Source organism: Spermophilus citellus, assembly GCF_964194105.1.
Source record: "Spermophilus citellus genome assembly, chromosome: 7".
In the NCBI taxonomy this organism is placed as follows: domain Eukaryota; kingdom Metazoa; phylum Chordata; class Mammalia; order Rodentia; family Sciuridae; genus Spermophilus; species Spermophilus citellus.
The window spans coordinates 152301701-152327954 of NC_138188.1; the positions used below are offsets into that span (position 1 = coordinate 152301701).

Below are 26254 nucleotides of genomic sequence, written 5' to 3' on the forward strand. Positions count from 1 at the left end.
TTGGCTTTACATTTTATGCTACCATTGTTATATTTTATAAGCCAAGTATTATGGAAAATAGGAAAGTGCTAAGATAGATAGCATATTGACAAAGTCTAAAGTAAATAACAAAAGTATTATATTTGTATATAGATAAAAGAAAAGTTTAAGGCATTTTCCTATCTATTAATTATAGATCTTAGCAGGAATCATGAGAAACACACATTTTATGAACTATGTTTATTCTACATATTACTCAAAGTGGACAAGGATTCATAACAGGTCTCAGTCCTGTAAGGCATCCAGACTCAGAGATTTTATGGGAGATGGAGAATAGAGAAGAAGCAAAGACACCAGTAGTTTTGGGAAAGATTAGGGAAAACTTGAGATGATGAACTAAAATGAACAAAATAAAGACATATAAAGATACTTGTGGTCAATGACTTATTAAATATAAAGTTATAATCTATATAGCATAACAACAGAAAATCAGTCTAGAGATGTATAATACATACTAACCACTCCATTGTTTGGATATCTTGAAATTGGGTTCACATTAATCTTAAGACTCACCTGCTCTTATTCCTATACTATTAAATTAGCTTCCTGTGTGGTCCTTATATCTCTATTTTTATGCCTAAATGGTCTTAAATAATACATAAAATAACACTTTTGTCAAATATCGGGTAGAATAATACATTGTTATATTTAATTATTTTATATAAATATATTTGTTTATGTTAAGCATGTAATCATCACACAAAAATATGTGAATATGTAATAAACAATTAAAGTTCTTGCATCCTCTACTACAAGTAAGAAAGCAGAAGACCTAGAACAATTTTCAATTGATAGAATAAATATATCTGCCATGTAGAAATACCTCTCTGTTCTATATACACAGCTTTTAGTTAGTAGCAGGTGCAGGAAAATATACTGCCTGTGTAGGTACAGATGCAAATACATCTGTTGTTCTCACCAAGCAGCCCAACAGACCTTAACATTATTAAATACATCTATGATACACTAAGATGCAATATGGATTTTATGGCAAGCCCTAGTGTAAGAATCATAATATAGGCAAATGGAATTATAGAACCAGGTCTGTATTATGCAGTGAAAAAAAATCACATATATATGAAAAATTAGCTCCTGGAATACTATTGGGCTGTAGCAGAGATACAAAACTTGACCAAAGGACACTGAGTTACCATAAGTCTATCTGCAATTGTTCATGAGAAGGGTCCTTTTGAACCATCCATGATAAAATCATGAGGACTCTAAAGCAACTATGTTAAGGTAGAAATACAGGAATGAAAACAAATAGTACAAGCAAGAGGACCCTATGAAAAGAAATCCGTACCCCCTTGACACCATTCACCTCTTTCTCAGATCACGTATATGGTCACATAGCAAATTCTAAATGACCAGCTGCAAAAGAAGGAAAGAAGTCCAAGTTAGGCTTACAGATGGATTGCATCTTTATGTGATGTCTGAACATTGTGGTGAGGAAACTGCCTTCTCTGTGGTCAGAACTTCACGTTGAGCACCTTTGCTGAGAGCCATTGCCAAGTAAGAATGACGCATCGAAATTTCCTTGCCAGCATACCCCATGTTGCTTAGAGGAAAGACTTGTGGAAATGGACATTTGAAGTGACATTGCATGTATGTTTGAGAAAGGTGACCCTGCTAAAGGACCAGGGTGGATCTGGGTTTAAGGAGGATCCTACTGGATTAGGGCGGATCAGGTTTTAGGGAGTATCCCACTCCTTGGGTTTAGGGCCTGGTTTAGAACAATCTGGGTTTAGGGCGGTTCCAGGTTTAAGGTTATTCCTGCTGGAAATAGGGCATATCCTGCTGCCTCAGGCACGCCCAATCCCTGAGTTCCCATTGAGTTCTCCTGGGATTGAGAAAGTATTTGGGATTCAAAGCCTGGTGGAGTACGTGATTTTTGCGGCAGAACTTGGATTTCCCCAGAACGTGTTTGTAGAGGGCCGGTGTGAGTTCAGGAATAAAGAATTACTGTTTGAATCTACAAGGCTGTGAGTGGCTTGTGATTTTGTGCCCAGCCAGACTGTGGCACACCTTGTTGTCTACTTGTTATAAAATAAAATGTGACCCCAGCTCAGTTGATGAAACCTCTAGATCCCAGACAGTGGCAACTGACACAACTAGTTAAGACATGTAGATAAACATATTAGAGTGGGAATAATGTAGAAGATCTTTGTGCTTCTTCTTAATATCCACTAGAACATGTTTATTGTGAAAGAATAACTATATCAAGGAGACTAGGTGTCCTGCCAACTGAGGGTAGGCAGGTTTGATCAGCAATCTTCATATTATGAGCCTCTAAAAAGGACATTTATGTTTTTTTTTTTTTTTTAAGAGAGAGTGAGAGAGAGGGGGACAGAGAGAGAGAGAGAATTTTTAATATTTATTTATTTTTTCTTAGTTCTCGGCGGACACAACATCTTTGTTTGTATGTGGTGCTGAGGATCGAACCCGGGCCGCACGCACGCCAGGCGAGCACGCTACCGCTTGAGCCACATCCCCAGCCCCAAGGACATTTATGTTTTTGGATAAAATTGTGAAAAAGAACTGACATTTGAATGTAAAAACAACTCATTTATAATTTGAACAGGGGAAAGCGTAGAGTCATTTTAGAGTTCAGCCTTTGTCAGTAAAGGTTTTCCTGGTTGCTCTCTGTTTCTAGCTATTTCTGCTACGTGTTAGAAGCACTATACCACAGTGTTAGTAGATGGAAGATACATTAAGAGAAGATGAATCAGCAGTGACAAGCAGTCAATCATAAAAGCATCCTTGCAAAGAGCAAAGCTGTGCCTCAGATCACTCGATAGAGTAAAACATAACTGAAGAAATCCAAGGCAAAATATCAATCAGAGATCTTTTCCAGTAAAATGAATGTGTGGAGATGAAAACTATTTAAAACTCAGCATGCAAATTACTAAAAATTATAGAATAACATGTACCCTATATAAATGCCCAGCCCCAGTTAACAGATTTTCACTGTCAACTATCTGTCAAAGTGTTGAGAGCCACAGCCGAAGGGGCCCCAGCAAACTTTCAGACTGCCAGCTGATGATTGGCTCACAGCAGCCCCAGCAACATCTAGCTGATTGGCTCCTCTGCGGTGATGCTCATTGGGCTGTTTCCCTGCCCTTTCAGACCACGGAGCTACTCATTGGGGGAATTTTTTGGCTCTGCCCACCCGACCCAGCCAATGGGCCTCAAGAGCAGGAGGATTGTGGGAGGTGGAGAGGCGGGTGGTTGAGAGAGAGGCTTGTGGGAAGCAGGTGGTGGCAGTTGGGCTCTTAGGGTTTTTCCTAAGGAGCTGTTTTGTTTGGCGTGTGTGTTCTAGAAATAAAGTTAGTTTCTTTTGACAAGTGCTGATAATGCCAAGGTCGCGGTTCCCCGTATGGACCACCAAATGCCGCAGTCTGGCTGGGCACAATCAGGAGGAGTCACTTGGGGCCCCTTTGGCTGTGGCTCTCAACATCAAAGCATTCTGTAAGCACACATGATGGGTTAAGTCTTTATTCATTCTATTTCATCTTCTCAAACTTTCCCAACTACATTCTGCAATATTTCCTGTTTTGCTTATCACACTAGGTTCCATCCTTCAGGAACTGTGGATGTCAATGTTTGTATAAGACAAGATCAAGGCCAGATCTTTATTCAATTTCAGTTTCCATTGCCTCATGTTTAGAAAAGGAAGAGCATAAAATTTATCTTTCACCAAATGCTGTTTAAGGTCTTCCAGTAATAATGATCTTTAAACCTCTGAAACATATTCAATTCAATTCAATAAGTCTTTTTTTCAATTCCTAGATAAGCATTTTTCTTTGTAGATTTCTGTCCTTGTCAAAATTTGGTCTATCATAGCAGTGTATCGTTTTCTGAAAGACATGTAGACAGAGTACACACAAAGCCACAGGAGCCGCAGGGGATGCACTTATTAAAATGAAAAGAGAAAAAAAGATTCTAATTCTTATTAAATAATTCACAAATAAATTTGTATAATATATAAAAATTTCCACAGAATGTTGCAACTATAATATATAATAACTAGATTAACAAAAACTTAAATGGTTTCAAAAGCACACTAAAACAATGGGTCAACCTATCTCTCAGTTAGAGCAGAGAAGGCAATGATGACCTCAGATCAAGGAGTAGCTGTATATCTTGTTGGTGTTTAGGCAAACTGGAGGTAAACTCAGAGACTAAACCAAGAGACAATGTTGCTTGTCAATTATTTGAGGAATCTTACTAAGAGGGCTTACATTATCCGGAAAATGGTAAATAAAAATATTTACATATGTAAATGTGCATACATGTGTGTACAAACATGTGCATAAATACAAGCATTTATATCCCACAATCCATAGATGCTTATATTCTATGTCTATAATGAAACAAAACATTACTAAAATTTTGAAAAAGCATGTACATATTATTACAATCCAAAAGAATAGAAATAAGAGAGAAGAAAAGATTCAGATTTGACACAAATTTAGAATTAGTTGTGAAAGACTTCAAAATAAATATAATAGCTCTGAGAAGAATTTTTAAAACATATGGATATAATTTATAAATATATTGGAAATCTTAGGCAACTTGAAAATAATAAAAAGTAGCCTAATAGATATTCCTTTTTTTAAAGAGAAAGAGAGAATTTTTTAATATTTATTTTTTAGTTTTTGGTGGACACAACATCTTTTTATTTTATTTTTTATGTGGTGCTGAGGATCTAACCCAGCACCCCACACATGCCAGGCAAGCGCGCTACTGCTTGAGCCCGATCCCCAGCCCAATAGATATTCTTATACAGTAAGTTAAGATTGAAAAATAAAATTTATGAGATAGTATCAAAAGAATTATTATTGAAATGAAATTACAAAAAAATAAAATTGAGAGTTTTTGTTGTTGTTTTAATCCCTCAGTTTCAATTGCACCAAGGAATCAAGATTGAAAAAAGAGAGAAAATTAAAACATTGGAGACTTTCTGAAAAATATTAAGCAACATAAAATTTATGTAAAATGAAACAGAATAATGGGACAGGAAAAAAGCTTTATGCAATAGTTGAAAAATATGCACATCATAAATACACAACAAACAAATAAAAACTCCAATCCACAGGTAAAAGTACTCTAAGATTCTTACATCAGAAAAAACACAAGAAAATTTCAAATGGGCATATAATAATGAATTGATTTAATTGATGAAAAACAAAAGCAAAAAGAAAAATCAGAAAGGTATCCAGCAGAATTTTTTAAAAAAAGCCACATACATTGAATTTAGGGGAATAGCAAAAAGAATTCCACCAGATTATCAGGAGAAATATAATGAAATCAGAACAAAATGAAAGATAATTTTAAAAGGCTAAAAATATGTCAACCTGGAAATTGATATTAGTTTAAAATATCCTTTATAATAAAATAAAACACTTTCAGAAAGTCAATATCCTTATGAAATTCTAATAAATAATTTGATCTAGTCTGATTAGTAAGTAATAATTCAATTTTCCATTGCTAGAAGTGGTTGGATTTGCAAAGTAAGATCTATGATCTCTGAATGACTCTCCTAAGACCAGAAATTTTTTGTGTGTGTGTATCTGGGGCTGCAAATACAAAAACAAAAATATCACAGTCTGATATTTCTATAATGAAAAGCACATAATATGAAATTTTCCACATGTATGTTGTGGACAAGTTATTTATTTATTCATTTTTTTAAACAATAATATTTCCAAGAACCTATATTGTACAGGATTGACCATAAGAGCACGTGACATCTCTTTAAACTGATACTTCTCATCATTTACATCTCAGTACAGTTTTGTGATGCATAATGATTTTTTTTGTCCAACAAGAGATCACATATTCTATGGGGGTCATATAAGTTTTATCACCTAGGGAGGTCATAATTGTTCTACTTTGTATAAACACACTTGCTATTGTTGGCACAATAAAATCACCTAATAACATATTTCTCAGAATGTATTCCCCCATCTTAAATGATGCATGATTGTACAAGTGAAGAATCAGAAATATGAGTAAAGAGTAAGAGAATTAGTCAGCAACCCCTTTGATTGATACAGAGAAATGAGGCAGAATTCTATCCTCTTTGAAAACAAATTAATTAACTTTCCACTTGTGTTAGAGGAGTTCGGGTCTTAATTTATTACTCTAACATTTTACTAGGAAGAATATTTTGAATACCTGTTTTTAAAGCAGAAGTAATGAAGAAAGCTAAACTACTTTACTTGCCTAAATAAATAAAGAAAAACAATACTTCTACTTTGTAACACAGAAGCAAAAATAAATCTTTTTGTTGATTTTCTTTTTTGCCACTGTGAAAAAAGACCTAACAAGAACTACTTAGAGAAAAAAAAAGATTATATGGGGCTCAAGTTTCAGGGGTCTGAACAGAGAACCAACCCCCTTGCTCTGGGTCAGCAGTGAAGCAAAACACCCTGGCAGAAAAGTGTAGTGGAGGAAAACAGCTTAGGATGTGGCACCAGCAAGCAGAAAGAGCACCACTCACCAGGGACACAACATAAACCCCAAAGGCTTGCCTACATGCTCTACCTCCTTCGGCCACACTCCACCCGCCTACAGTTACCACCCAGTTAATTCATATCAGTGGGCCAATTCTCCAGGTCAAGGTCCTCATAAACCCAATGGTTTTTACCTGTAAAATTTCTCGCATTGTCTTACACATGAGCTTTTGGGGACACCTCCTATCTAAACCATAATATATATATATATATATATATATATATATATATATATATAAATAAATATAAAATATGAACGTTTTTTGTAGCTTTTGGCTCACTCATTTTCTTACATAAAGTCACCTTTTAAATTGAAATTACTGACCATCATAAAATTTAAATTTGGGCATTGTGGATTATTTATTTTATATTTCATTATGATTTTAATGAATTCTGTTCTTATCTTTCTAATTCCCATGTTTATAATTTCTAATTTTTTTTAAGTTTCTCTACATTTTCTGCTAGCTGCCACACAAAGCAAGCTGAATATTCCATTTCAAGTCTTCTATTCTCATTGAAATTCAATTGTGTCCTCCTGGAGAGCAATACCTCTAGTTTTACTATATTATATTATCATCCTGCATTTCAAGATGTTTTCTAATTTCTTTGGTGGCTTTTTTTTTTCAGTGACATCTGAATCATGATAAATGACATTAATTAACTTGCAATACTGTAAGCTTTAATTAAAAATAGGTAGCAATTAATTTATATCCTATATTTCCTCATATATAGTTTTTAAAGATATGCATCACTAAGTGGTGAACTAAACAAGAGCTCTAGTTTTGTGTATAATGTTCTTTTTTGTATAAGTTATTTGTGTATAAGTTATTTGTCTTAAATAATAACTTCAAATTCCAACTGTCTTGTATTGGTAATTGAAGTTTTTTTCTGATAGTTTAAGTTTGAACATGGGGCTCTCTCTACCTAAATATCTCAGGAGTAGAGAATTTAATACACTCAATGAAAATTGACTATGTATCACTGCTATCAAGCAGTGGGAATTTAAGCACATATACTAGGGATGTATAAAGCAAGATAACAATTCAGGTTTCTAGGGTGTGGTCCAGATTAAGAAGCACGTACACTTGAGGAAAGAGTGCCTATGAACTTGTAGTTACATTTGAGCTCATTTAATTTAATTCGAAAGGTATTTAAATCCTTGTGTTTTAGTCAGATTTTTCACTACTATGACTAAAGAACCTGACCAGAACAGCTGTAGAGGAGGAAAAATTTATTTGAGGGCTCAAGGTTTTAGATGTCTTAGTCCATGGAAGGTTAGCTCCATTCTTGGGGCTCAAGGTGAGGCAGAACATCATGGCAAGAGAGTCTGGTAGAGGGAAGCAGCTCATATGATGATCAGAAAGCAGAGAGAGACTCCACTTGCCAGATAAAATATATACCCCCAAACCATTCCCAATTCCCACCTTCTCCAGCCATACCCTACCACTTTAGTTACCACTCAGTTAATCCCTATCAGGGGAATAATTGGTTGATTGGGTTAAGACTCTCACAACCCAGGAAGGTACTCTTGTACTCACACATGAGCTTTTGGGGGACTCCTCACATCCAAACTATAATACCTTGTATGCCACACACTGCCTTCTGGGCTAATTCACTTCCCTAAGAGTGTGCAAACAGATCATCACTGAGCCCAGTTGGGAAGGGTCTAGATACTAAAGGTGTGGGTTCCCTGTTGGTGCCTTCCCAAAGCTTATTCCAGTATAGCTGTAAATAAACTAACTTCCAACAGGACTGCTTCAGTTACATCTCACCAAAAAAAAAAAAAAAAAAAAAAGGAAAGTCTTTAATTTTACCTTTATGGCTCCTAAATTCTTACAAATGCTGTATTCCAGGAAATCACTAGTTCCTAGGACAAAAGATGGATCAATATAAATGAGACAAATTTAAAAATAAAGTGATATCTTTTTATAGAACCAAGCAAACTTTAATTTTTTTTTCTGTATATTATTTCACAATCTTGACTAGTCCAGTGAGGAATTCACTCATTTATTCTAGTGTCTTTTGATATTTGAGAAAGTAGAGACTCAAAGAGAATCAGAGACTTGACTAAAGAGTTACTTCCTCTGAGAATTAGGAGTTTCCACTTTCCTCCTGAGAATTAAGTAGCACAGATAAGGTGGCTGTACAAGCCACCAACGTAAGCTTGCTATATAAATGTGGGTCTTGAGATTACCAGTGTTGTGTGTGGGTGTGCAGCCAACTAATGCTAGAATTCCTGGTTCCTAAGTCCTGTTTTAATATTGTTTCAACGGTGCCTTGTGACATCTTCCTTCACCTTCCCTCTCCCCTCTTCCTCTTCTCCTCCCTATTATCACTGCCAGCATCATTATCTCCAGATAACTTAGAAGTAATAAGAATTTCTAGACTTCTTCTTTAAAATCTAAAACAAAATACTGAAATAATGATAAAAATTTAGATAATTCTATTCATATTTCCCTGATAGAAACTGAAATGTCAGATGTTCCTCTATGAACTAATTTTTATTTTGATTACAAATTTCATGATGTTTAAAAAATGTTATAATCGATGTTATGCCCATGTACCAAACCCCATCTGTGGACCTCAGTCATCTTAGAGATTCAAAACACCAACAAAAATAGCATTGATGTTAAGGAATACTTTTAGCTAAGCTGAAGCCATCTCTGATGATTAAAATTATCTGCATATTAGAAGTAAAAGTGGTTCTCTGGTCCTTGTAAATACTCTAGATAGAAGAGAAAACTTCCTTTTAAAAATAATGAGGGAAAGAATCAATACTTACTATACAATAATATAATGAAGCCCTCACACACAGTTGGTAATTACAATGTTGGGAACAATAAACATGTACTATTATAATATTACTGAAGTTAAGCACAATAATATAACATTTTGGGATGCTCATATTAAAGTATCAAAATTTTATCATCATATCTCAAGAAATGGCTCTAATCCTATACAAAAGTTGCTCTAGAAACAGCTTATTCCAATTCCCAAGACTTTCTCAACTTTCTGAGTTTACCAGGATCAAAACATTATTCTCCCTCTGTTCCTGCAACTTAGCCATCATGATCCTGAATCTCTTAATTCTCTTCAAAGGCATCCCTGCTCTCTGCCAAATTATTAGTACACCATTCAAAGGTCTTGCCCTTCTAGACTTTTGAGTCTTCCCCTGCTGCCTTCCTACCCACTCTATTATACTGACTCACTCTGTGACTCTTGAATGCAGGGGTTCATGTCTAAACTACTGCCCTGGCAACTCTGCATGCAGGAATTGCCAGTCATCTTGCTCCTAGCCAACCTGTACTTCTAACCATGATGGATTCATATATTCAGTTTCCCAGGAGACTCATCATGAGTCATTTCTATGTAACTGATTTCACCAGTTTCTTTTTATGTATTCTTGTCACATGAGTGATTACAGATAACAGCTTTGTTCCTCCTAAACTTAACTCCAATGCTTTTTTGTATTAGTCATGCTTCAGTAGCACATTGTCAAACATCTTATCAGTACCAGTCAGTTCTCAAAATAATATTCATCTGGCACTGTTTTTAGGGAATGCATGATGAACAAATATTTTGATATATTTTCCAGGAGAATATGTTCATTCACATGTTACTCTATAATGACAAAATTTAAAAGCAATTCTTAAAAACAAGGTTCCTGTTTCTCTGAAGTTATTGCTTATCAGGGAAGTGCACAAATTATTGCTGTACTTATTTCCCAAGTATGTAGAGAATTTCAACTTTTATATCAATAAAATGACTGCAACCCATTTAAATTAAGGTGGAAAAATGAGCATACACTACCTAAAAGAAAACATAGGGATGGCCAGTAGCCAAAATAAAAGGTGCCAAAAATCACTGTTTCTAAGTAAATGAAACTTGAAATATCAATGAACTGCCACTTGGGATCCACCACATGGCTGAAAGAAATATGAATAAAAATGTTATTCATAGTGTGGAGTTCCTAAAACTCCAGGGCATTGGTGATGGAGGGTAGAATGAGAAAAATAATTTTAGAAAAATGTTTGGCAATTTCCAGTAAAGTTAAGCAAACTTTCATTTCATAGCTCAGAAATTCCATTGTTAGATTTTTCTCAAAAAAAAAAAAAGCATAAACATAGGTCCGCAAAGGACTGGAACAATTAATATCCTTTGCTGCTCTATCCTTTGCCGCTCTATCCTTTGCTGCTTTATTCTGCATTCATCAATGGGTGAAAGAATAAACATATGATAATACATTGACAAAAAGAAACAGGAGACAGCAATAAAATAAATATATGCAACAATATAAAGAATCCCAGAAACATTATGCTGAGTAAAAAAGCTGGATAGGTGAGAAATATTATATGATTTCATTTTTATGAACTCCCAGAAGAAGCAGATTAATCTATGGTGATAAAAGTTATTGCAATCATTGGTTCTGGGAGGTAGAGATTTATTAAAAGGAGCATGAAGGAGTGATCCAAGATAGGGAAATGTTCTATATCATGACCAAGTTGTCACACAATTGGGCATATTTGTCAAAAAATCATTCTTTATTCTTTAAATTTTGTCCATTTTATTATAATGAACTAACTGAATAAAAAATTATTTAGAAAACCAAAAAAATCAGCCAATCTCATATCTTTGCCTAAAACCATTTTGTAGCTTCTTATTGCTTTTAGGAGAAAGTCTGTCCTCAAGAATGAGACTTCTAAATACCTACAAAGAATGGCTTCAAAATGCCTCTGTGGCCTCATTTCAAGTCATTTCTTCCTTTTTCTCTCAATGGCTAGCCAAAATGGTTTTCAATTTTATAATGCACATCTCAAGATTTTGAGTCTAAAAATAACCTGTCCCCCAGCTTCCTACCCGCTAGGTACTTGTCAAACCTATTTGAAATGTTATTCCTGTGGAAAACTTTTCCTGATTTCTAAGACTAAATGTATTTCCTTTGATGCATGTTATTAAGAACTTCTTTTCTACAGTTCATCATAATTATAATTATTTATTTGATATTTGCTTTGGTATTAGACTCTTAGCCTTATAAGGATAGTTATTATATATTTTCTTTATAGTATTCTTTAATATAGAGTGATGAGCAAGTGTAAACTTGTTTTTTAAAAAAATATATTCCACAGTGTGCATCTATAGTGCAGATTTTGGTTCATGGTAATGACTGAATGAGTGTATTTTGAAAAATGATTATTAAATATTGTTAAATATTCCTTATGCCAAATTATTGGGAATGGAAGTGTTTCAGATTTTAGCTTTTTTCAAATTTTTGAGCACTTGCTCATACATAATGGGATTTTCTTGGGGATGGGACAAAGTCTAAGCACAAAACTCATTGGTTTGATGCAAAACTTACCCACATAGCCTGGAGGTAATTTCATACAAAGTTTTTCATGCACCTGTTTTGACTGTGAGCCATTACAGGAGTTCAGGCATAGAATTTTCCACTTGTGGTGTTATTTTGGCACTGAGAAAGTTTCAAATACTGAAGCATTTCAGATTTTGGACTTCCAAATGAGGGATGCTCAACCTGTGCTCACAAAATGTTTGACAGTGTGTCCTGAGGCATGTCGAGCAGCAACAACAAAACAACTTGGGCAAGGATTTGGGAGGACACCGCTGCTCCCTACAAACACTAATGAAATAAGAATTAATACATAGAAATTATAAAATCAAGTGCCTAGAAATGATTCTGGAGAGAATTCCTGGTAAACTGGTTATATAAATTCTTGGAAACCAGAACTGCAAACTAGTTGGTAGACAGATGATCAGCAGCTTTTGGAAGAGGAGTTGTGTGGGCAGCAGATGCTTGGGATATAAGCCTCTGGGTTTAAAAATCCATGCCATATGCATTTGTCAAAATATGCAGCAGGAGAAGCTGGAAGAGTGGAAGTACCTAGATAAAACATAGATAAGTGCTGACCTTCTGTTAATTGTGGAGAGTGGGTTAACATGACAAAAATTGAAAGGCTGCTATTTACTGTACTATATTTAATTGTTGGAATAAAAAATAATAATGCATGCTGAGAAGTTCAGAAACTAATGCAAAATTTTAAGATAAAAACTTGTGGTGCTTATGCTGATTAGTTTGATCTAGTTTGTTATGGAAGTAATAGGGAACTAAAAGAGTAAAGATGCTTCCTGACTTAAGACAGGTTTACAACCCTGTAAACTCATTGTAAATTGAAAATATCATAGGTAAGAAATGCAGTGAATACAACTTATCTACCAAATAAGCTTAGCAACATTGCATCCTGTAGAATATTGGTTATAGACCCTCCTTGCTACTGAGAATCATGAGTTTTGCACACCATGTATCACTAGCCTGGGGAAGACTAAAATTCAAAATTTGAAGAGAGGTTTCTACTGATTATGCAACACTTTGGCACTACTCTAACATGAAAATATTACAAGATGAACTACAAAGGCTAGGGACCACATGTACTGCATTTCTGAGACCCAGGAAACCACTCTTTCCTCTGAAATATAGAGACAGTAACAGAGACCTGGGTCCAGCCAAGAAGCTACACTAGCTCCTTGGGAAAACCCAGCAGCTATCAATGTCTTAGGATACGAAACTTGACAATATATCCTTGCAAAGAATGTTAGCATAGGGATAGCTTGGATCTCAAAAAATTGGAAACAAATGAAATTATTCAAAGGACAGAGTTCACTATTTTCTATGTTAATATTTACAATGTAATCACTGATTTAAGTCACCCCCCCCAATTTTCTTTCATTGTTCTTTTATCTTATTCTCTAACTGTATCAGTGCCATGAATATTTTTTTAAATATGATGGAGAAAGAAGAGAAAGGAGAAGGAAACAGGGAACAAAGGAGAAAGAGAAGACATAAAAGAAGCCACAGTTGGTTAGAAATTATGAAACAAATTTCATACAATAACCAGGTGCTCAGTTGCCCACTTATAACCCCATCTCCTCAGGAGGCTGAGACAGAACAAACTGGGGTTCAAGGCCTGACCCAGCAACATAGTTAGACCCTCAACAAATTAGTGCAACTATGTCTCAAAATAAAAAGGGTGGCAATGTAGTTCAGTGGTAAAGGGCCCTAGGGTTCAATCCCCAGCATACCCCCAGCAAAACAAAGAAAAACAAAACATAAAATGCAAAAGCAAAAGTCTCAAATTCAATACAATAAAGTAGTTCTACCCATAGCCCAACAGTAAGTTATTGTGTAACATTTAAAAATTCTATTTTGCTCTTCCATTTTAGTTTCTACCTCTGAATAAGTGCTTCAAATTCAATGAACTCCTTTTATTCTTAATATTTTATTGGTTTGGTAGTAAAACAAGAAAGAGAACATGAGGAGATAACTGTGATGTGCTATGAGATTAGCTTTTTTTGCCAAGTGTCTAATACTCTGCATTGCATTTTTAATTTTAGAGAATGTTTTAAGATCTTAAGTGAACAATATCTTAAGCAAAGCATAAGGGAAATATTTGAACATCACTTGTACTATATAAATATTGAGTGTTGTTTTATTATCATACTGCCTAAGTACATTTTTACTTGATAGTATCTTTCTATATCACTTGGATGTAAGAAGAATGGAGTAGAAAAAAAAAAACAGGCCTATGCAATTTCATTTCAAGACACAACTGAGATAGCTGCTTTTGATGTTAGTAAAGGTTTTGATGTTTTCAATTAGACTTAGTTTATTTGTTGGCAAGGAACCCAGGTGCATCTTCACACCTGCTGGGCCTAGTTTTTTGGGATTTTTTTCCTTTCTAAGTTTGCTGGCTGCCTTCTTACACAAATGGAGATAATTTGAGCATATTGAAAATAGTAACTGAACGTCAGGGATTTAGACAATTTATAAAAAGTGATACTCCTACAGCGTGAATACGTAAAATTTGTAGGGAGTATTTTCTGAAAATCTATACCAACTCATTAGTCTTCATTCTAATATTATTTATGCACAGACCTCATCATCTCAAGCTAAATTTTGTCCTTGTACTTTTCAAACTTCTGATACATTCTAAACTTAGAGATGAAAGGCATATTCATTGAGTGAACATGAATATTCAATTCTCTTTACATTCTAGTTAAGAGAAAACAAATGAGTATGAGTATCCAGGAAACTCTTTCTTAGATAAGAAAAAATATCTAAAACCTGATCAAAATTTGTGCATGTACCTGAGAATTGGAGCTTTCCAAACCCACAACTGCAAGTAATGGCAATACGAATTCTAGTCAATATATTCCAAGAAAATAATAATGTTAACAACACAATTGAATGATATAATAAAGAGTTTATTAAAATAAAATTATTCAACTATTTTAGAGGGAAATGCAAAAGCTATCATTTCTAGCAACAATACAATTTGGATTATTTATTAATTTTATAATTTGACAGTCAATGTACCAGCCAATATCTGAGGGTAAAAAATAATAGGAAGGTCATAATTAAGAATATCAGAATGCTTCTCAGAGAAGAAATTAATAAATGAATTTATTACATAATTTGCATTTCCTATATGGATTTGACCAATCAACAAGTTAATGATTAGAAGCCCCATCTATATAATGGCTGGTAACAAGATGAATGGAAAACCCTAGAAGGAAAATAAACTGGGTTGCAGAAACTGGATCTGAAACCCTGGAAAGGGAAGCCAGAGACACCATAATTCAGGGATCTGAAGCCACTGGATCCACAGCCCAGTGAATAGCAGCTTCTAGATCCATAGCCCAGGGAGTGGCAGCTGCTAGAACCAAAGCCCAGTGATCCAGCATAGGTCCTCTGGCAGGGACTGCAGAGTGTGGATGTCCTCTGGCCATAGCAGGAAGGCTGGCAGGGGCTGGACACCACACAGGATGTCTGGGAGCTGGTGGGCTCACAGCAGGTCTCCTGACTGCCCCAGTAGAGAGAGGAGCCCAGCTGGCAGGTGCTGGGATAGCACAGGTCAGTGCTGTAGACCAGGTTGCTGGGGTAGGAAGAGCCACAGGAGCTTGGGAAGCGCAGGGAGCCCCCAAGGGAGCGGGAGGAGAAGTTTCCAGAGCAGCAGCTGGAGGACATGTTGAGAGGAGATGGGAGCTCAGCTGAGTGGAACTGAGAAGATTCTGAGTTTTAATGTTCCCTTCTGGACAGAGGCATTTATATACTCTCAGCAATAGGTGTGGTACCCAACAAGGGCCATCCTTTACATACTTGTGCTCCTTCATTTACAAATGTGTAAGTCAGTAATTTCTTTGTAATTGCATTTGAATAGTTTTCCACATAGTCTATTTGTGGGTGCTATTATTGTGTTTTTATAGCCAAAGCCAATAAACACTCCTATGTCAGAAATGCTCTGTTTCACCCTAGTGCTATTCTATCCTGTCCAGGAAGGCCTTTCCTTTTCCTCTTGGCATCTTTCTATTTGTTTTGTCACTGGATATTACAGGGGAATAACTTGTTGCCATCATTTCTCATTTTCCAAAATTACGGTTCATGGATTCCATATAATTGTCCTATTGTGTCTCACACTATAGAGAGGGAAAATATGAGCCAAGACCAATTGAATAATACTGATGCCTAGGACCAGAGAGAAACCTGAGCAACTATTTGGGGTCTTGGAGGCCGTGAAGAACAGAACTGAGACAGAGACAGAAGTCGTGACCTATTTGCACCCTTAGGAAGAGGATTAAAGTGGTAAAAACTCATAGGATGAGAGAAAGAAGAATTTTAGATTCAATGTATATGACATGAGTACCGTGCTTGGACTGGGTTCTCATCTGTTTGTGTAGCTCCCTGGAAAATTCACTCCTCTTATCTTACACTCCAGAAGGCTTGATTGACTTACATTCTACCTGCTGTGGTCCAACAACATGTCACTGCAATTTTTCAAAAACCTTGCTTTCTGTTGGCTGCTCCTAGGTAAAGACTTCGCCAGCAGAGATAGATGGGTTCCTGGTAGAAAGGAACTCTTTAATTGCTACCTTTGACTGTTTCCCCACTGAAATTTTAAGGAACTACCCTTACTCTGTCCAGGCTCAGGAACCCCTTTCCCTCTCTCCTTCAGCCTTCTCTCAGGGGAGATTTTGAAGAAGAATAATGTAGGAAGTTTGAATATATTGAATATTTTTGTACTTCTTTTGGACATAACTAATCAATTGGTGTTTACAAATAAATTTGAAATGAGTGATTCCTCTTGGGCATACTGACTAGAGTTAGAAAAGAAAATTATTTCTGTTGTTTAATGATTTTAAGTTACTTAGGTGTTTGTCTTTGGAGCCCATCTGAAGACTGGCTCTGAGAAATCTCCACTAAAGCCACATTTTAGCCATCTCCACCCTGGTCAGGACAGGCCAACACCATTTTGTTGTTGTTGGTGGTGTTGTTACAATTTCACATGTGAGTTCATACCTTTTATCAATGCAGTAAATTCTCAACTGTGTTCTCTTCAGATATTGTTTCTGTCCCATCTGCTCCTACTTTTTCTTAGATTCCAATTAGAAGTCACACTTTGTAACTAGGTGGAATATACCTTTTAGAATATCTTCTGCATTTTCAAATCTTTTGTCTCTTTATGTTTCAGTTTGGGAATCTTCTTCTATTCTCTGTTTTAGTTCACTGCCTATGAAGCTATGTTTAATCTCCCCTCAAAACTCATCAAGTTTTTCAAATTCGTTACTGTATTTCAAATTTCTTAAATTTGGTTAGATACTATTGCATTGTTTTCAATATTCCACCAAAATTCTGTCTTATCCTACATTTTTTAAACATACTTTTTATTGAGAATAAAGTGCTCTCATTTCTTACTGCAAAATTCTTCACATAGGTGCAATCATGTGTCATATAATGAGAAATGTGAGAGCATCCCTTTTCCAATGCCATGAGGTCTCCTTGAACAAAGAAGGCTCTGAGTCACCGGGAGGTGCAGTCTTATGGACCTACCACTATATGTGCAATTTGTCATGGACTGAAACATGGTTATGTGATTCACGGCTGTATTTTAATGTGTGATTTTGTCCTGTGCATTACATGGATCCTGTGATTCAGATTCTATTTTCTTGTGTTCTTTTGAGATTTTTTCTTCTTTTATTCTTATTATGTTTGGAGTGAATAATACACACTTTATATGAAAAAAAAACTCGATAATTTAACCTTTTTTCTAGAGAGAATTTTCTTCTGTTTCTGACAGGCTGCTAGAATAAAGACACCCGTATCCTAGATCATCTTAATCCAATCAGGAATTGATAGAATTTAAACCTGGGCTTCAGTCCTTATGAGAAGCAGTCTAGTAGAAATTTAATTTTATTTCTAAGAAGTGGTTCTTTAAGGTCTGGGATATTTCCCAGAGCCCGAAGTCTTTGATAAGGCCTGAATTCCAATTTAGTTTCTCTAGTCCTGTGAGTTTGTGAAAATTCCCTCAGTCTCTTAATCACTACTTTGAAAATCAGCATAGAATTTTAAGGGAATTGCAGCTACAGGTGCAGGCTCATTTCTTTTGACTTCAGTTTTGGCGCTCAGAGTATCTTTGTGTTTTGATATTTCTCTGAAATTTAAATACATACACAGAGCATATGCATGTAAACATACACACATATACATATATACAGACACACTTCTATACATTTTATCCAAGTATTTTATGTACATTAGAACAAATGGTTTAATATTTTCAGCCACGTGCAATTACTCATATAATTTTGAAAGATGTATTTATTTTCAAAATATATAGGAATGACTCAAATAAAAAAGTAGCTACCATGAGGTTGGCCATTTAAAAGTCCATTGCTTTAGCTTCAATTGCAATAGAAGCAACCTTCCAGGATTCTGCAATTTCAAATGCTGTAGTTGAGGGTTTCCAGCCTGAGTTTCTAACACTGTCATTTCTTTACCACATTCATCTGCTTTCTACTCTGTCACAATGCAGTTTAAAACTCACCTCATGGTTTTATACCATTCTGCCTTTTATTCCAGTATCATCCTTCCAGAGGCTACCTTACTTATTTCCATCTGTTTTGTTATCTATGGTGTTCAAAAGGACATGCCACCCTCAGTAGCAGCTGTGAGTACTCTGCCTATCACCCATGGGGAATCATTTGTATACACTGAAGACTGATTTTAAAGAGCATCTATATAATTCTGTCTATGGTCTTTTTCACTTCTCAAAAGCATGCTGCACTCTTACCAGGGATCCTCCACTAGACCTTAACTCCAGTGGAACAGTCCCAGAGTGACAGCTGGAGTAATAATGCACCCTGTCTGTGCTCCTTCTATTCTTTGTTGGATTTTCCCTCTCCATTTAGGTGTTTACCTGGATAACCTCCCAAATAAAGAGCGTATATTGAATCCAAGTTTTCAATATTTGGGGGGAGGACTATGTATTAAAAAACATATTTGGATGCTTCATCAATGTGTTTTTTTGGACAACTTTCAGTGCGTCTCCTCTTCATAAAATTTTTATAAAATGATTCCTGGAGAAAAATCCCAATAATATATTAAAGAAGAAATCTGCTTTAGTATTGCACATGGCATATTTAAGAAAAATATCTATGGTATCTTTCTCTAATTTATGTACTTTTGAGAATAGAGAATTCAAAAGGCATCTAACAACAACAACAATAAATTATACCTTGTGGCAATTTTTAATAGAATAAGTGATTAATAACGATTTTATGTAAAAGTTGGCTTGTATTTATGAAAGTCATAACTTAAGTGATTGATAAAAGTAGTATCTCCAGTATGTTAGGAACATGGTAATTTTGAGAACAGAAGTAGGTAGGAAGCAAAAGCTGTAACTTTCAACTATGGGTGAAGTTCAGCTAGAAGCACACTGCCAGTATCAAAATCACTGATGATGAGAAATTATAAACAAAACATCAGAAGCCTCTGTGTGCATAAGTCTAATTCATACACTTTAAGTGAAATAGTCCAACATTTAATAATTAAGTTAAAAATGATATCTGCATTACAAAGAACAAGCAATAAAACTTTTGAGATGAATTTAGTTCAAAGCTGGGGCATTTATAAATTATCCTTAAATTTAACTTAATATGGGCAAAGTTTTAAAGATTTAGACATAAAGCAAAGGGAAGAATATCTCGTTCCCATTCACTGATTCAGAGAAACATCCTTGAATAACGAGTAAGAGTAACTGAAGAACAATTAATAAATCCTCCAGTTTTGAACTATAAATGTATGGTCCCCTTCTAACTCTTAAGTGTTTTGGGGTTGTTTGTTTTTCTGGGGTACCAGGGATTGAACCCTTGGGGTGCTTAGCCACTGAGCCACATCCCCAGCCCTTTTTAAAAATATATTTTATTTAGAGACAGAGTCTTGCTGAATTTCTTAGGGCCTCATTAAGTGGCTGAGGCTGGCTTTGAACTTGCAATCCTTCTGCCTCCTAAGCCCTTGAGAATACAGGGATGTGCCACTGCACCTGGTTTAACTCTTAAATTTTATCTTCAAATTTATTATAAATAGTTATATTTGAAACAACACCATAAAAACATTAGAGAGGAACAACATCTGCAATACCATATTGATAGGACACTTAACCTCCTTGCTGAGGCACAAAATAAGAAGACATGAATTCTGGTTTTAAAGAATAAAAACTAAAGGATTCATAGAATAGCTACTTGAATTAAGGGTATTACCTTCTTCTATCATTCCCATTCCTTCTAGAAAGTCTGTATTATGTTACTTTTTAAAATTGTGATACATTTGCCATTTCTTACATTATTACTGTAACTTCATTAGATTTTATTAGAAAATATAATAGGAATATGTTGCCACCAATATAGCAGTATACATTTTTTAGTCCTGAATATAATTTAACTACTTTTGTCTTAACATTTTTTTTTGTACAAGGGATTGAACTCAGGGAGATTTAACCACTGAGGTATATCCCTGGCCCTTATTTTTAAAAATATTTTTATTTTGAGACAGGGTTTCCATAGTTACTCAAGGCCTCACAAAGTTGCTGAAGCAGGCCTTGAACTTGTGATCTTTCTGTCTTAGCCTCCCCAGCTACTGGGGCTACAGGTGTGAGCCACCATGCCTGGCTATAATGCAAAATATTGTTAAGTGAACATAGAAAATAGCTGATTATATTCTGGGAATAAGATAAATCAAACTTTTTTCCCCCTCAGTTTTGGATCTAAAATCTCACCAGAAGCAAACCAACTAATCAACAAACAATAAAAATAATAAGCCAAATATGAAAAACAAAAGATTAAATCAAATTTCAAAACAGAAAAATTAAAATAGGCAAATGGAGGTAAGATTGATAAAGAGGCAAAGCAAATGAGAGAGATATTTATAAACAAAAAACTGCAGAGGAAAAAATAACTGGGGTAGAAAGAAACTTCATGATTAGACAGGACAAGGCAGGGTAGTACCTGCTGAGGAAGGAGTAGGGGTCATAGAAAATCTGTACTGTGGAATGATGGAGACATTCTAAGGGTACAAGCCCTGGATAATTAAAGATCTAGAGGGTAGCCATATCAAAATTCCTAAAAATACTAATTTTGAAAATTTTTGATTTGTAAAGAAAATTGGACAAGTTAAATTATGGTTTGAGAGTGCAACACAAAAAGAAACATCTGAAATTCTTGAGCCTTCTCTTTGTTCCTCCATTGGTAATTTTCTCCCCCTACCAAAAAAGTGACTTTCAGCTACTTGGGAATGAACCCAGACTGATCCCCTGGGACTGTTTTAATGGATACCTTTGGTGTCCACTTGTACTTAAAAACATGGCAAGGTCTATTTCAGTTTTTAGGCATCTTTTTCCTAGTCTCTTTGTTTTATCTGTTTTCTGGCTCTCTTCATTGAATGAGAGAGACTGTGACTGCGTACTTAGTGTGATAGTGTTTTGTGACCGCCATAATAAAGTACCACAGAGGAATAATGGACAATGGGGAAATGATCCAGGTGAGTACTGATCTATTATTTCAAAAGAAAATTAATGTTCTCTTTCTCTAATCTTAGAAAATCATCCACCAGTAAAGCCAAATGTAGACAAAGAGGAAGCATGTAAAAGAGAAGCAGGAAGTTCTTCCCTTGCTGAGATGGAACAGGCAATAATATAAAACAGTCATAGCATTTCTGACATAGGAATAGTTCCTTGGCTTTCCCTGTAACAACAGAATAATAGCACCATAAATGCACTATGAGGAAAACTATTCAAATGCAACAGCAATTACAAAGAGATTACTGAGTTACACATTTGTGAATGAGGGAACACAAATATGTAAAGGATGGCCCTTGTTGGGTACCACACCTATTGCTGAGAGTATATAAATGCCTCTGTCCAGAAGGGAACATTAAAACTCAGCTCCCATCTCCTCTCAACATGTCCTCCAGCTGCTGCTCTGGAAACTTCTCCTCCCGCTCCCTTGGGGGCTCCCTGCGCTTCCCAAGCTCCTGTGGCTCTTCCTACCCCAGCAACCTGGTCTACAGCACTGACCTGTGCTATCCCAGCACCTGCCAGCTGGGCTCCTCTCTCTACAGGGGCAGTCAGGAGACCTGCTGTGAGCCCACCAGCTGCCAGACATCCTGTGTGGTGTCCAGCCCCTGCCAGCCTTCCTGCTATGGCCAGAGGATATCCACACTCTGCAGTCCCTGCCAGAGGACCTATGCTGGATCACTGGGCTTTGGGTCCAGCAGCTGCCACTCCCTGGGCTATGGATCTAGAAGCTGCTACTCACTGGGCTGTGGATCCAGAGGCTTCAGATCCCTGAATTATGGTGTCTCCGGCTTCCCTTTTCTGGGTTACAGATCCAGTTTCTGCAACCCAATTTCTTTTCTTTCTAGAAGCTGCCAGTCTTCTTGTTACAGACCATCCTGTGGATCTGGCATCTATAGATTCACTTGCTAAATGCCTGCATTCTGAACCTGTAGATTAAAGTCTACTTTGAACAGCATTATTTTCATTCTTGTCACTTGCTCCTTTTATTCTTCTATTGATAACTTCTTGCCTCTTCAATTTCTAGCAAACTCTCAAGTTCATGAGGATCTTTCCAATTAAATGTTAATAATGTTGTATATTATCTGGCTTTCATCCAAAACAGTTGAAAATGAAAATTTTAATTTAATAAATGTACGAAATCTGACATCTAAATACATTGTTCGCATGATTATTTCTTGCATGGAACTTTTTCATTCAAGGATTTGGGAGATTTAAATACAGATTATTCTGACTTTAAACTGGGTTTTGGGAACATATAATTTGATAAATGTTAGAAAATTCTGTTGCCATTTGATACATTCCCTTGTAGGAATAATTGTTTCTTGGAAGATCACTATTTACATGTGCAAACCAATCTGAATAGCAATGAGAATTGCTGCTCATTCTCATTGCTTGAGAATGAAGGAGATTCATTTTTGTGGATATAAGAAAATAAATAGTACATAAACTATAAATATGGACAACAATAATAGTGTGTAATATATAAGGTGAGCTGTATGCATAGATAGAATCTTATGTATGGTTGGTATATGAATATAGATTTTCAGTCAACGGAAAATGAGCTTTAAGCAAATTTCAGGATAGACACTTTGGTTTTAGCTGATTTAAATGCCAGGACTCCTGCCTCCCACTGTTGAGCTCTTCCTAAACCTCATCTCTGACCATGTACAAGGAGAATCAACGATCAAATGAGGTACAGGTAAGCTCCTGATGTTTCTCCAAGGCTCAGTTTCATTCAAGCTAAGAGTCCTACACCTGAGCACCATTGAATTACCATTTTAATTCATTAGTCTTAGTCTGTATTCAAAGCAGAGTTAAAATCCAAGATCTGGGTTCAGTTTATTTGTCACAAGACCCTAAAAAGCACGTAAGACAGTCCATGGAAACAACCAAAGAGGAAAATCTCAGAAAGTCACATTTTTAGCATGATTTCATGATGAACAGTTGGGATGCAATCCTGCAGGCACTTTCTTGAAGAATGTGCAATGACTTTTTTAATTGTTCATTCCAGCATATGATCAAGAGGGAGAAACACGTCTTCATCAGCTTCTATCTTTCATTGGTTGATCATTGCCTAAGGCATATATTCTCCTTGAACCTCATTTTTGTGAGAGTAAGGAATCACAGTGGACTCTCTGGTTTTCTTAGTGTGACTTTTGAGATATTTGGAGACAAACAAGTGTTGCATATGCTTGCAGGAGATGCTGTTCATGCAAAAGTGCCTGAAGCCTCAATAAAATTGTTTGACATAGCTATGCCTAGGATCATCGTGAGAGCATGCAATATGGCAGGAAATAATTCCAAACATACAATTTTAACTTAACATTCAATCATTCCCATGAGAGAGACAGATTATATTCTATAGATATTTGCATATACAAAGGAAAGGAGACTAAAAATGTATTTGAAACTTGGCCAAAGTTTTAGATCAAAGGCTCTGAATAGAAAAGGAATCTTGTTTTGTGGCTCTTTCCTTAATTTTGTTTGTGAATATATAAATCTTAGATTAACCAAGGAGTCTTTTGTACTTCTGACACTGTGAAAATTATTTCAACAGAATAGATTTAATCTACTACTCCATCTCTTTGATTAGCCTCACAAGTAGTATCCATAATAAATAGTAAAAGTAAAAATAAATTTAGATTAATGAAAAGAGCATCAATGATGTTAAACCAATTTATTTAAAAAACAATTATTCCACACTTGTATAAATTTGTCAAAATGAATTACGCTATCATATATAACTAAAAAGAACAAATAAAAAAAGAAATAAGAAAAAATTAGCTCAAATCTGTGATGACTTGCAGACTAAATGAAGAAAAAACTATAAATCAAAACCAGAAATCAAAAAGGAGTTGTTCTTTACAAAAGAAAAATTGTATTAACTATTACACCAAATGATATATAGATAGAGAAATATTTGATGGCATCTCAGAAAGAAATTGCTATAAATTCAGATGATAAATCTTATTGAAGTAAATTATTATTAACAATTCTTGCATTTTTGTTGTCTTAAATCTGATGTCATCTTCACCAAAATATGTGATTTTTATTATTACCAAGACAACCAGTACGTGCATGCATCTTCAATGTTGAGAGTTGTAAGCGACTTTACATTAGTTAACTTTACACTGTGAACTTTCCACAGCTTTAACTGGATTCTTTGGACCATATAAAAAATGATAGTCATTGGAATTCATTTTATACTTGAAACAGCTGAGAGTCTTTTGTGTGTGTGTGTGTGTGTGTGTGTGTGTGTGTGTGTGTGTAGTGGGGATTGAACCCAAGGTTGCTTAACCACTGAGCCATATCCCGACCTCTTTTCAAATTTTATTTAGAGACAGGGTCTTTCTAAATTCTTAGGTCCTTGCTAATTTGCTGAAGCTGGTTTTGAACTTGTGATCCTCCTGCCTCAACCTCTTGAGCTGTTGGAATGACAGGTGTTAGTCATCCACCCAGGTCATTTAACAGTCTTGATATGAAACTTACTTATTTTGTTCATATCTATGTCTCTCTTCTGCTAATGAAGGGGCATATTATCATTTTTTTAATTTTTACATGTACAAGAAAACTTAGAATTTAATATGAGTGAAAATGTTTTCAAAATTATTTAACCTAAAAGAAGATTTATGTATCAAAGTAAAATATGAATCAGCATTTGCAATTTCTAACGACAGGTCATCATCTTTGGAAGCATTTTTCTTAGAACTTTGTGTTTCAAGTAGAGGTGGATATTTGGTAAAATTTTGTCTTTTATTTTACATGTAGCCACTTATCTTGGATAAAAAGATAATATTGTCCTGATGAATAATAACATCATTAATTTCCTGTGTAATCTATGTACTTACCATCTACATATACTTTATTTTGGTAGTAGAAATTCAGTATTTTTTTTTTTTTGTATTTAGAAATGAGTTTTTCTTTTTTGCCCATTTCTAAATAATATTTAAAGAGAAAGGTGCTATCAAAAATGAAATAAATAGTTTCAGATTTTAACAATACATCCCCAAACCACTGAAGAAAGACCATTTAGATTATTCTTTATATGCTCTGAAGCAGAATCAGCTTGGTGCTCACTCATACTTCATCCATCTAACCTGTTTCCCACTACCTCCACCTACTGGTGGTTTGGTGTATATTGCTGCATCTTTCCTGGACTGGAGCTTGCCTCACTAGTTAGTATAACTAGGTTAGAATAACAATGAACCTTTGTGCATGGCGAGAGAAAGGGATTCAGTTTCATTTTGTTGCATATGGATTTCCAGTTTTCCCAACACCATTTATTGAAGATGCTATCCTTCCTCCATTGCATGCTTTTAGCCCCTTTATCAAATATAAGATAGTTGTAACTTTGTGGATTAGTCTCTATGTCCTCTATTCTATACCATTGGTCCACCCGCCTGTTTTGGTACCAGTACCATGCTGTTTTTGTCACTATTGCTCTGTAATATAGTTTGAAATCTGGTATCGCTATACCGCCTGATTCATACTTCCTGTTTAGAATTGCTTTTGCTATTCTGGGTCTTTTATTTTTCCATATGAATTTCATGATTGCTTTGTCAATTTCTACAAGATATGTCGTTGGGATTTTGATTGGCATTGCATTAAACCTATAGAGAACTTTTGGTAATATCGCCATTTTGATGATGTTAGTTCTGCCTATCCATGAACAGGGTATGTTTTTCCATCTTCTAAGATCTTCATCAACTTCTCTCTTTAGGGTTCTGTAGTTTTCATTATATAAATCTTTCACCTCTTTTGTTAGGTTAATTCCCAAGT

At 35.4% G+C, this 26254-nt stretch overlaps 1 protein-coding gene across 1 annotated transcript in view; it reads left to right on the top strand.

The window, feature by feature from the left end:
• The window catches only part of LOC308653422 (uncharacterized protein), a gene marked incomplete at both ends in the record, with an annotated part of 35754 nt that extends 13370 nt beyond the window's left edge, over window positions 1-22384 (top strand). Inside the window, one exon of the mRNA XM_081301983.1 lies at window positions 21825-22384. Coding sequence (XP_081158109.1) covers window positions 21825-22384 — 560 coding nt within the window. The remainder of the gene's footprint in view (window positions 1-21824) is intronic.
• Between the last annotated feature and the right edge of the window lie 3870 nt (window positions 22385-26254).